Source organism: Lampetra planeri, chromosome 19 (assembly GCF_965212315.1).
Source record: "Lampetra planeri chromosome 19, kcLamPlan1.2.h2, whole genome shotgun sequence".
Classification (NCBI taxonomy): domain Eukaryota; kingdom Metazoa; phylum Chordata; class Hyperoartia; order Petromyzontiformes; family Petromyzontidae; genus Lampetra; species Lampetra planeri.
The window spans coordinates 9,306,092-9,318,862 of NC_136125.1; the positions used below are offsets into that span (position 1 = coordinate 9,306,092).

Below are 12,771 nucleotides of genomic sequence, written 5' to 3' on the forward strand. Positions count from 1 at the left end.
TTCTCTTCGCCCAGGCACCCAAGGATGTTAGTTATTGCACTGCAACCGGTGTTTGAAAGGATTTGAAAACTTCATATTTTGTATGCTGTAATTTACCAGGCTTACGGAGCGCCTAGTCGGTATACCATTCACACGTCCTGCGCAAGCCTACGGGGTATAATCTGGAAACAGCGTGCTGCTAATCATCTGGGGAACATGCTTATAATGAACACAGATCACAGTGATTGTATACACGCGCATGCAGGTCACTCTATCAAAAGACTTGGAAGTCATTTGAGACTCAGAATAGACGATAATCTTGTTAATTCTCACTGCCCCCCCACCACCGCCATCTGTACGACTTGTCACGTGTCCTCCTTTGTTAAAGTCACTATCGCGATATTGTCATACATAAAGTCTATGCGACGCATCATTGGAAGGCGGGGGGTGGGCAACTATGACCTTGCATTTTATTATATAGAATTGTTTTTTTACACAAGCCAGCATGTTTTCTTTGTTTTATTTATACTATCGTTTTAGTAGAACAAAAAATATCCCACACAATCACACCAATATAATGTAAGGTTAAAATAGTATATCCAGAAACACGTGCTCACCCCTACTCTGAACAAAACACAACATATTAACCATAACTCATCTGCTTGCGACGTACATACAGGATGTATATGTAGTAAAAATGAAAATTGTATGTAATTTGACAGTAAGTCCAAAGCATAAAACATTTTTTTTAATGCGCCTTTTTTAATACCATATACAGCGTACTGTACATTGTAAAACGTTGATTAAAACGTTGCACTCTTTGACAGCATACTGCACCTGTACAATCAGCACTTATATTTCCCTTTATTTCTATGCTTCCCACCTCAAACTTTAGACACTATACACCTTCAATAAACATTCTGTTGAAGCTAATGGGCACACACGCGCGCGCACACACATTTCAATTGTAAAAGTACAAAACACAGCATCTAATTACGATATATCCATCAAGTGGACAGACCACGTGCGGACCTACAACGTAGGTAACAAAGTTGCAAAGGCAGCTTTAAGGGCAAAAGTGAAAAGCATTTTGATCGACTTTGGAGAGCCTCCAAAGATGTTCGAGACGCAATTTATTCCAGACGGTTATTACTGCAAAGCTTTGCTCAAACTGCTGTCACTGAATAAATATCCCGTCCCTTTTGAAGACACCACTTTGCAAGTCAACCTGCAGAGAGCGAGAGAAAGCTATTTTGGAAGCACGTGGACCTGCTTTCCAAGACTCCTTTTTGCAGGCACGGCAGCCCGGTTACATTTTCTCAAAAGCATCGTCACAAGATTCCACCTAAGGGCCAATTCAATATACAAGCTCGTATTATGTACAGTGGGAATACTTAAATAACGAAGTACAAACAAAAAATACTTAACAATACAATGGGGCATGTGTTTGTTTCAGATAATTTAAAAGATGAAGAGCTCACTGATAATACTGTACATTCCCGCCTATCCAGAACTCTTCACAATTTCAAGACTCTACAATGGAACTCATGCGGGTCAGAGCGAAGATGGTGGTGCATTGTGCACCGTCAGTCACGTGCGGGGAGGTGTGGTTATTCCTCTTTTCTTTTTGCTTTTGGGCTGCCCCCCTGTCCCGGTGGTAGCTTGCTGCTGCTGCTGACGCAGCTGCTGCATCTGCTGCTGTTGCTGCTGTTGTTGCTGTTGCTGCTGTTGTTGCTGGTGCTGCTGTTGCTGCTGCTGCAGACGATGAAGCTGTGCAGCTGCGATGGCCCTCTGCTGAAAGAACTGCTTCTGAAAGGCTGCTGCGTATTGCTACAGCGACCATGGTTTTGGTTAGGTTGCATGGCAAGTGGTCGTGGTGGGAACAGGTCAGGGGGAGAGGGAGATGAGGATAATGGTAGATGGTGGGTGGCAGGGGTGAGTGGGAGGGGTGGACGGATGGAGGAGTGAGTGGGAGGGTGAAATGGCGGGCGGATTAAGGGGTGGGTAAGGGTGGGTGGAAGGGTGAAGGAAGAAGGGACATGACAAAACATGTTAGTGTTGGGACGGCAGCTTCTTAGTCAGTAAAATTTGAAATTTAAATGAGTATTAAAAATTCGAGACGAGGACGAAAAACGTAAACCAGTGTGGAGTAAACTTAGCTGTTAATCACAATGAGGCTTAACCTTCCAATGGATCATTCACTTTTACTTGAAAGTGACGCCATGAAGATGAAATAAAGAAAACACAACCATAAAATGAAAACGTTTGTTATTTTAGATTGCGTTGTTAAATTTTACAGGTTTCCTCTGCTGAAGATTTATCGTTGTCAGTCGATACACTTTGGTGCCAGGGGAAACGCCAGAAAACCTTTATGCCCAGTTTCAATTCACGAGAATACACTCCAACAAGACGATAATTCAGAATTCAAAGATTGACTCCATCATAAAATGTATGGCAGCATCCACTTGATTTTGGGTCAAGGAAATTACCAAAAAACAAGGTGACAACAACCTCTTCGCCCCAGAAATGAAACCCTTTCAGAATTCAAGCTCCACACTGTGGTTTACGTTCTTAAAAAGAGAATAATACAAAAATCACATTCTGACAAAAATATAAATTAATCATGTGACAGGCTGTAGTGATTGGCTAAGTATTCTTCACACGTTACCTCCCTAGAGGAAACACAAGACAACACTTGATTAGTGACGGACAAGATACATCCAACGGGGTTAAAGTCACAGGCAAGTGGGTACAGCTGTATGATGCTCAACCAAGCAGCAGATCTCTATTGCGCGAGGAATATTTTGACAGATGTTTGGCGCTCAAACGTGTGGTGAGTCACCCGTGAATGTGGTTTGAAAAAAAAAAATCCATTGTCATGCACCACAACTAAAGTCACATTGACATCACACTTTTAAAATCCAAATATTTAATATTTATATATTTTTCTTATATATATCCAAGCTTCAAAGGTGTAGTACGCATTGGCAAAAGGACAGATGCACATGGAATAACAAATCTGAAGCAAAGGTGGAATGGCACAGGCAGGCACATAAACACATGCATATCCCTTTGATAATCTGGCACGATGAACAATGTATGTATAATAATACATAGATTACAGAAGCAGTTAAACATTGTAAAATTCTCATGGAATAAAAAGGAAACATTGTGACCATTCCCACAACATTCGGTTCTTGGAAACAAGTGATGGATTCAAAGTTGTATCAATAAATATAAAACACCCCTTCGGAAAGCGTGGGTACACACAGCAGTGACGGCATGGTCTGGCAATTGTCAATCTTGGGTATGCACCATTTACCATGGAGGCGATTCTGCCTTAAAGATCTTCCTCTACATCCACCCTAAGGGTGCATGAAAACTACTGTCAATATTTCCCTGCTGTGAGCAGCATACAGCTTGTGCATACAATGTTGATTATTCCACTGCTGGCAGGCAGAAAGGTAAAGATGCAGCCCTGCAAATGCTTACACACACCCCTGCCAGCAGAAGGCATTTGCTTCACTCTGTTACACTGGCCAGACATGACCTGCTTGCTTACCAACAAAACTGTGGTTGTACCCATTTATATTTGTTAAGAAATGTACCCCATTGTTTCAACCGGTGGTGGCTGGCCGGGAGACTGGATAAAACCGGTGACCTCTCAATTGCAAGTCCAGTGGGATAACCAATATACCTCAACGGCAGCATCCCCTTCCTTTCAATGCATTAAACTTTTAGGCAACCAATCGGCATGCTGTGCCGTGACATGCAATGGAAGAATCAACAAAGCAGTGTGCAGGGATTTAACAATTATCCTAACTCCGCCACGCGCTCGTGAAGGAATCTCTCATTGCATGCGAGCTCCGAAAATGTTCTTTAAAAAAAAAACACAAAAGTTTAATCTGCAACACGACAGATAAAATGTAAAGCAAGAATAATCGATCGGCGTTAAAAATTCATGACAACCAAAAATGTACATTCGCTTAACATTTTTTTGCAATTAGTGTCAAGTTAATGAGCGCAACACGCATACATACACGCACAGTTTAGATGTTAGTGCACGAGGGTTAATAAAAAAAACAGTAATAATTATCGTAATACTAAAACAAAATTTTGCACCCACAAAAGGGCCCGGCTTACTCCAGTTAACTGACCGCCGGATCACACAAAACAGCACCCTTTCCCCCCAACAAGCAGACGGGCGAGGGTGAGTGAGGCAAACGCAGCAGCAGCAGCCCGATTTGTGCAGCCCAAAAAAGCCCAGGAAGATGGATAAGACGCGGCCGGGCACGGCTGGTGTACTCTCTGCAGCACCTCGGTGGCGGGACGTCTCTCTCTCTCTCCGGCGCTCGCTCCCCCCGCCAGGCGCCCTCTACTTTTGGAGGTGGGTATTTTTGGGAGGTGTGAATTGGAAGCCAAGCTGCGGGATTACTTGTATCTGCTGCTGCTGCTGGTGTTGTTGTTGCTGCTGCTGGAGGATGGGGCTGAGCTGCACTCGCTGGCCCGGCCTGGCCGAGGCGGAGCTCAGCTGTGTCAGGACTGCAAAGGAGAGAAACGCAAGTTAGCGATGCGGTGCGAAGCAGACTTGCGCCACACACCTCCTGACTAGCACGGTTGTCTGCATACGGTGTGCGAAAGAAGTTCAATATAAACAAAAGTAAACCAGGTGAGGCCCACTGAGCTATGTAGCTCTTTTTCAGAAGCAACCTGGCCACAAATGATAGCTCAACGAAGTGGTTTATTGCGTGGAAATTTATAGCAGCCAAATACTCTAAACGCACGTTTATAAATGTGGAGGGAAAAACCGGAGGACCCGGAGAAAATCCACGCGACAACGGCGAGAACAAACAAACTCCAAATATACAGGCGTCAGGGTCGGCATCGAACCCCCAACCTCCTGTATACCAGGTGAGGTAGTTAACGTCTTGACAACGTACATAACCCCGCCCCCCACATCCTCTCCATGCTTAAAATGATAGTTCTGGCATCTCTGAGCAGCGCAAGGTCGGCTCGTCTGTGTTTAACTATGATTGTCACTGCTGACTGTGTATACACGAAGAACTAGCAAACTGAGTGATGTGCGACTCTGATGTGCTTTTAGGTTGTACCACGTGTTGATTGGAATGATGTCCCAAACGTCGGACAAAGCTGACCAACCCATAAACACATCCGAGCAGTATTAACAATGTAATTGTCGCATAGCTGTGCACAGCAAATCGGTTGTGTTAACAAGACAAGAGGTGCTATGTGGTGGGGCAGGAGACGGTGGTGCAGCACAAGCCATTTCTGTACTGTACTTCTATGCACCCCGCCTTGACCAATCCACAGTGACAAGTGTGGTTGTATAACTGTCAAATGGAGAAGTACTTCCAATTAACTGAATTGTGACAATTTAATTAAATGGTAGGGCAGTGAATCATTACACCTACAAGTGTATAATGTCATTTAAATGTAAAAAAGCATTGACTTATTAAGATCTCCTGCACAAAGAAAGGTAAAAATTTAGCTGCAAGTCTAAATGTGTAAATAATGAAATGCGATTGAGAGGCAATTAATTAACCACAATTGGAAATGTCAACTTCACACGTGAAAAGGATTCTGAGAATTTTCAAAATGCTTGCTTTGATGAGAATGGCTGGAAATTCAGTTGATGTACATGGCTAGACAAAGACAAACCATGAAAGGCTTATGAGTAATTTACAATGCAAGTGACTTCTAATACCGCGCTGAAATATTGAGATACAATTTACATTTATAAAGCGTTGAAATACAACCGCATCTCAATAACTCTGTAACGTTATCAAGCCTTAGAAGACAACATAGGTATCATCCGTTTAGAAAAATTATACATCATAAAGGTTTTTGGGTTAGATCGCGTAAGTATAAATGTGTCGAAACCTTCCACCACCCGACACAGCCAGTAAGGTTTGTCACGTAAACAACGTGCCAGTTAGTTACACAGCATTGTAAATGTTGTGGATTACTCTCCAACACACCGGTGGGCTGAAGGAGTAACTAATTGGCGCGTTGTTTACGTGACAAACATTACTGGCTGTGTCGGGTGGTGGAAGGTGACGACACATTTATCCTTACGCGATCTAACCCAAAAACATTTATTATGAATACTGGTAGCGAAAGCCTACATGTTAAGAATAATTATAATTAACACGGTACTTTGAAATGTGTGGTTGAAATTGCTAGCAGCATATTCCTTAAGTGCTTGAGTAATCTTCAAGCGAACACAACAGAATTCACAATAATCACAGCTGAGATGCTCTACATGAAAGGGGCCTCTCAAATGTCAATGTGAAGTGCATAACCAATATACCGTGACAGACACGTGGAGGTTTGGATGGATGAAACTCATACAACATCGTCATACTACGACCGAGTGTGTGTGTGCGTGTGTGTGTAGCTTTTTCAAACGACCTCAAACTGCTGTACAATTAATAGCCTCGTACAATCGAATGAGACCTTTAGAAACACCTGGTGTTATCAACATTTACAAACATCTCATAATTGATTTCCAAAACGTAAATCTCTGCCCAAGGAGTGGATATGGAAAGACCGATAAAGATTATGACCAAGTTAAAAATAGAAAGCCATTACACGGCTGGGGGGGGCAACACAGAGGGGGGGGGGGGGGTCGGCTTATTGGAATATAACGCGACGGGTCTAATTGGATGTGCAGCACATTGCAGGAGGAAGACGAAGGTGCAGCAGCTACGCCGCTGGACAGCGAACGACAGGCGGGAAGGGGGAGGGGGGGGCAGCGAGGTGTGGAGGGCAGCGAACGGGCAGAGGGAGGTGGCACCTGTGGCTTGCTGGGGAGATGTCATGAAGCTCCCGACCCCTGCCAGGCTAATGACGGCTGTCTGCTGTGCCGCCGCCGCAGCTGCCGCCGCCAGCGCTTGCTGATCTTGGCTCGAAGCGCATGCCTCCAGACCCTGCCAGAGATGAGCCCGGGGGATTAGGAAGCCTGCCTTCCCAGGGGCAAACTCGAAAGCACTCCCAACCATCCACCGCGAACGCGGCCAAGACGACACAGTAGTGGCTCCCAAGTTCAATTCTTCGCAGACACCAACGCCACCACCACCACATGCCCAACCGCCTATTTTTAAACGTGCCAGGTTTTTGCAGCAAACATTTGAAGGTCGAATTCCTTTTGGAGCGTAACATTGAACAGCTTTTTCTTTGGGTCTTTCGGTAAAGTCACGTAGATAGGTTCAAATTAATAAGCTGCAGCTTTGCCCCTCTTTTTTCCTCCTGATGACGGTCGCTTGTGTTGTGATCGAAACGTCGTCGTTTTTTGTTTATTTTATTATTATTAACTTGAACCTATCTACGTGACTTTACTGAAAGACCCAAAGAATATGAATTCCTGCAGTCACGAAAGCTTTAAGTCAAGAGTGAACAGCTTGTGTCTGGTATTAACCCCTTTCCCGTTTCGTTTTTCTTCCGATTCCGTTCTGATGACGTAAGTGACCAATGTGGTGGGTTTGGAGCTCCACTGAAGAGGTAAAATACTTAAAAATCACGGTTTTGTGCTCTGTCGTAGCGTAAGTATACGACATCGGAACGGAACCAGAAGAAAAACTAAAATAAAATACCGAGGCTCCTACAAAGCAATGCGGGAGGGCATGTGGCACAGTTTGGCGCTCAGCTATCGTAGAGGGCAGTCGTGTCGCTACGGTTCTCTGCAATGAGAATAATGCCTTAAAAAACAATGGCGCAATGGCTCTCTAAATAAAATTAATGTTGAACTGCTTGCACATTCAAAAATTTTGCGGTGATCGAGACCCCACCATAAATTTGCAGTCGTCTCAGAATGGGAAAGGGTTAAGTTGGCACCCAGAGTTAATTCTCTTGCTGATAATTTCATTAGAGGGAGGTGGGAATGTGTGGTTATATTCACATCCAGATTCCTAATCCTGTCCCGCTGTTAATTTTGTTGCGAGCAGGTGGAGGCGGCAGTGAAGGGAATTTATAGTTTACGAGAACGTGAAACGGCTTAAATGCTGAATTAAAGATGCGTGACGACCAACTGCAGTGTTTATAAATTAATGGTCAGAAGACGGTATTAGAATACAAAACAAACAAGCCGAAGTATTTTTTTTTACTGCTGAAACCTATCGACGGAAGATTTTCATTAACCGTACCGACTGAAGGTGACTTTGTGCGGCCAAGCAATTTTCGTCCTCAAGGAAAACTTAACAAAAAAACAGATAAATAATGGCCACGGAGGTCAGGAGAAGGTGCGCGGGTGAGAAGGGAAAAGGGGTGAGAGGGGCGGAGTTGAGAACAGCATGGGGAGTGAGTGCAGAGCACAGGAGATGCACAGAGATCAGAACAGAATATGTATTTATACTGGAGGAATCCGATGAGCCATAAAGCTCTTTCTCACAGATGTCCAGTCGGGGCATGGGGTAAGAACGTTTCAACAACAAACACAAAAAAATATGATAGAAGTGCAAAGCACAAGAAAGCTTTACAAATCACCCAAACACATACAAATACGACCAAACCATCCTACCAGGCAAAGCCCACTGAGATGATTTCCCAATTTGCGAGTTTGGCCCACATCTGGGGTGGAGCAAAGGCACAGTGAAACCGTTCACTGTGCTATGAACCTAACAACCTGAGTTTGATTCCGAGCCATGGCTACCATCAGTGGAGATTGATATCTGAACCGTTCCGAGCCTCCCTCCCCCTTCACCAAGCTGCACTGACAACCGTAAAAAAGAATGGTAAAAAAAACACCCATGGCCGTCATGGAGTGGGTGGCTTTTATCCAGCGGTGGACTGACCAAGGACTGGTATTTTACATTATTACACACTGGACTGATTGCAGCAGTTAATGGACAGTACACTTTAACTATAATTTGAAGCCTCCACAAGGCTGAACTATATTTTTTTCTTCATGTTTTTTCCCCCCCATAAATATTTTTTGTCTTCTCAGCCTCTGGATAGTGAGAAAGAGAGGTGCAGGGAGGTGGGTGTAAGCAGATTATCATCTTCATAAGGAGCAGCTGACTATTGCCGAGGTTTCTTATTCTACGTTTTTATATTTCTATCGGCCCCAAATGACAAACATCCACTGGATCCGACATGGTGTAATAGAGTCCCGGACCCTGACGCCTCGAACGACTAATTCATCCCTGGGGTAAACGTGCACTGCCTAATGTACTGCGGCATCACCTGGTCAGTCGGCTGGGCAGCAGAGAGGGAGTGCCCCGGGGAGGGCTGCCCGGCTTGCTGCTGGGCGTGGAACTGCTGCAGCTGAGAGTTGAAGATGAACGGCGCCTGAGGAGGAAGACGCGACAAGCCACGGTGTGAGCGACGCGGCAACGAGCGCTGGTCACGCACGAAAGACGTAAACCCAACGACTTTGGTTTACAGGAAGACGCAACCCAGAGCTGTCTAACACAGGTTTGAAGTTTTAATACTGGGGTAAAGACTTTGATGTTCTGGTCAAGCGCGGGCCATTATGGTTGTTTCTTTACCACAGTCGTTGCACTTGTTAGTTTACATTTGAAGAGGTTGCCTATTGAGAGACAAGTAGGTCACGAAGTTGTCTTTTTGTGAAATTCGTTACAATCGAGCCATTACCGTACTCGAGTGATGTCAACGTGACGTCACTCGCATACGCTTCAACATGTCGATACTTTGACATCGACGGAGCGCTACGACGGAGAGCAAAGCTGTGATTTAAAAGTATTTTATCTCTTCAGCGGACCTCCAAAACCACCACATTGGTCAGACCAGTACACACGCAGGCCTGGGTGAGTGTCGACAAAATAAGAGGCGAGTGATTGTTGTGTTGCGTCTTTTCCTTTGCCAAGAGCCGAGGCATGCAGCAAGCCGGTGAGTGCTTTGACATTTCACGAAGCCCACCACGTGAGCTGTGACCGGTGGGTATGAAGCACAGTAAAACTCTTAATTATTAAATTAAAGGCACGCAGCAGGATCAAGCAGGAGCCACATCAATATTAAATGAGGCCGGGGTGTATATTAATCTCCATGCGTTATGACCCGACCACGAAAACAGAAGTCAAATACTGTTGAAATCGTAATGATATTTAACATGTAAATGACCCATTCCATCTACTCTTTATTATGGTCGGTGGCATGCTTTTTATTTTCTGGCTCTGTTGTGAGCGACACAACAATGCACGTTTGTCAAGGGTACTTTTACCTAACAATAACTACACAATGATAAAAGCACGTTGATAAAAATCATGCACACATACAAACCAAAAATGCAATAAATGTTGTGGTATTGGACATCTCGTTGATATTCATGCCAAAACAAAACGTGATGGTGGATTGCGACTGACTTGCCGTGTTAAAGTAATGTTTCATAAAATCCAGCCTTGCTCATTATAATGCAAATCTATAAGAGGGCTGATCGTCCATATCAGCTGTGAAGACCCATCCACTATACCGCAGCAGTTTGCCAATAATTCTTGGAATGAGTTCAGTCAAATACAAAACTAACACAGGCGATCACATCATGCATTGTAGAACACAGCTAAATGTGAACACAACTTTTGGATTTTACAATACCATTGAGATGTCATTTACTTAAAAAGAAAAAGTTTTTTTCCCTCAAAGTACTGCACTATATATATTTTTAGAACAACTAATACAGTGCTCTTCGTGGCAATGAAAGCAAACTGAGAAAAAACACTGGTAAACGAAAGAAAGTAACCGTGGTGTCCGTTGTTTCCGTAATATAGTGGAAGTTTTGAACAGATGACATCCGATAAAGGTCAGGAAATCAATGGGATAATGATGGCACTGGGGAAGGCAGGATAAGACAAAATGTCTCCAAGAGTTCTCCAAGGACACAACTAAATAAAACCAGGCTCCCTAACAGTAATTCTCAACGGAGAGAAATGCGTTTCCATCCTTTGCTAAAATAATATAGCGAATCCAGCTTGTTCCAGTCATTTAAATTTGTATCTGAAAGAGCGTACACATGTATTGGACCTGCGTAGCTAACTTCCGCGAGAAATGTAAGCTGCGAATAATATTAAACGCGTGGCATGTTGCCAATTCAGGGCTGTCCCTTGTATCACTCTTTCAGATCGTATTTGAAAGCTGCCCAAGAACAGACGCCACCAAATACACAAAGCTACAATACGTGCGATCGAAAAGGAAAAAGGAACGTGCGGTATTGCTACACGGCACGCCGCTTGGTTCCAAGGTTAATTGCGCCAACAGATTAGCAAGCAGGGCGTCGCTGACACAGCAAGCCGTGTGATTGCAATGATGGACAGAGTTGAGATTTCATTCCGGGATCAATCGCCAAGCTAGAAACAAGCCTCCGCTTGCTTTGCCCATTATGGCAATTTGCTGCCAATCGTGCCCGTGCCCTCAATGCCGAGCTGTCCTGCCCTGCGGGATGAACGTGGCGTTGCCATCCACGTGGGGTGTGGTGTCTCGCGCCATGCAAGAAAAAAACGAATGCAACTGAGGAGGGAAAAACAGCTTTGTATTTTTTTTTGGTTACCGAATAAAAAGAAACCATTCGGATGCTTCCGAATGGACTTGATAAAAGCATTCATTTTTGTTTTTTAATAAGAGTAATTTGAAGTAATTGAATTAATCTTATTTTCTTTCTCTATTTCCATGAAGGGAATGTTTTGCAGCAAGCAAAAAAATATGCCCTCGTGGTCCCTGACAAAAGCATCCCATTATGTTTGATCATCCAGCCGTAAAACGTTGGTTGTCACGGATATTGGAATATGTAATTTGTCATGCCCTGCAAGGGAACAGAGGTTGCAGCAGGCAAGAAAAGTGGATGAGCATGCAAAGACAAAGGTACCCCCGTATAGCCTTAACAGACGGTTGGAGCAAGTGCTGTTAGCGAGCACTTATGAAGGCTGGCACAGCACACGAGGGGGTGGGTAGCCAGCACCACACCCGGCCGTCTTTGTCTCCCGAGTGACGATGTGTACACATCACACCAGGTACTTATTTTGAGGCTGGGTCGACCTAGAGGAGGCCCAAGAACGGTTCAGATAATCGTCACTGGTGTAGGTCATGAGCGGGAATCGAACTCGGGTCGCCGCTAACTGCTGCACTACCGCACGGCACGGATGAGTGTGCACGCATGCACGAACATACGCGTGAGTGAGCGAGTGTGAAAATATCAGTCATGTATTACTAACAACGAGAACACGTCACCATGAAACGACTATGAGAAGGCAGGAACCAATCCCGTCCCTGAGTCCATGAGAAACGGAGGCACAAACCAACTTAATAACCCTGCTGTTGGGGAGGCACCTGAATGTACAAGACCTCACCACCTACTGCCAAAGTCATTTCCTGGTCAAATGAGCATGGAGGTCCTCAGCCAGAGGTGGAAATTCCGCATTCCTATAGCAGGGGCGATTCTCTCCAAAGGGACAACCACCGCTGACTTTGCCACAAAGTGGTACTCATTTTTGATCCCCGGAGGGATTATGGGTTGAGCCAATACCAAACCAGGATTTGAACTCGCAACCTTCCGATTTGCGAGTCGCTCGTTCTGACCGCTGAGCCACCAGGCTCTTTGCACATTTAATAATATACTGTCACATACTTATCTAGCAATGCCCGAGTCTCAAGGCTCAATTTAAGGAGCACCCTGCATTGGCATACTTGGCACATTTCTCTTTTAAAGTGTTTAACATGTGGAAGGAAACCAGAGTTACCTGGTGAAAACCCACACACACCAGAAAATAAAACTCAGATAACACATATGGGTTAACAACCCACTTGCTAAATGGTAAAGGTGCAGCC

The 12,771-nt window shown here is 44.5% G+C and overlaps 1 protein-coding gene across 4 annotated transcripts in view; it reads right to left on the reverse strand.

Moving 5' to 3' along the window:
* Positions 1–483: 483 nt before the first annotated feature.
* Positions 484–12,771, reverse strand: part of SUPT20H (SPT20 homolog, SAGA complex component) — a 32,767-nt gene continuing 20,479 nt past the window's right edge. For 3 of the 4 annotated variants that reach the window (XM_078602936.1, XM_078602934.1, XM_078602935.1), the window contains exons 22-25: positions 9,181–9,285; positions 6,797–6,929; positions 4,415–4,521; positions 484–1,809 (exon numbers count right to left, since the gene is read on the reverse strand). In XM_078602936.1, the coding sequence (XP_078459062.1) occupies positions 1,570–1,809; positions 4,415–4,521; positions 6,797–6,929; positions 9,181–9,285 (585 nt within the window). In that variant the 3' untranslated portion in view covers positions 484–1,569. Of the gene's footprint in view, positions 1,810–4,414; positions 4,522–6,796; positions 6,930–9,180; positions 9,286–12,771 lie in introns of those variants that run through there. The other variant, XM_078602937.1, reaches the window with a different exon arrangement.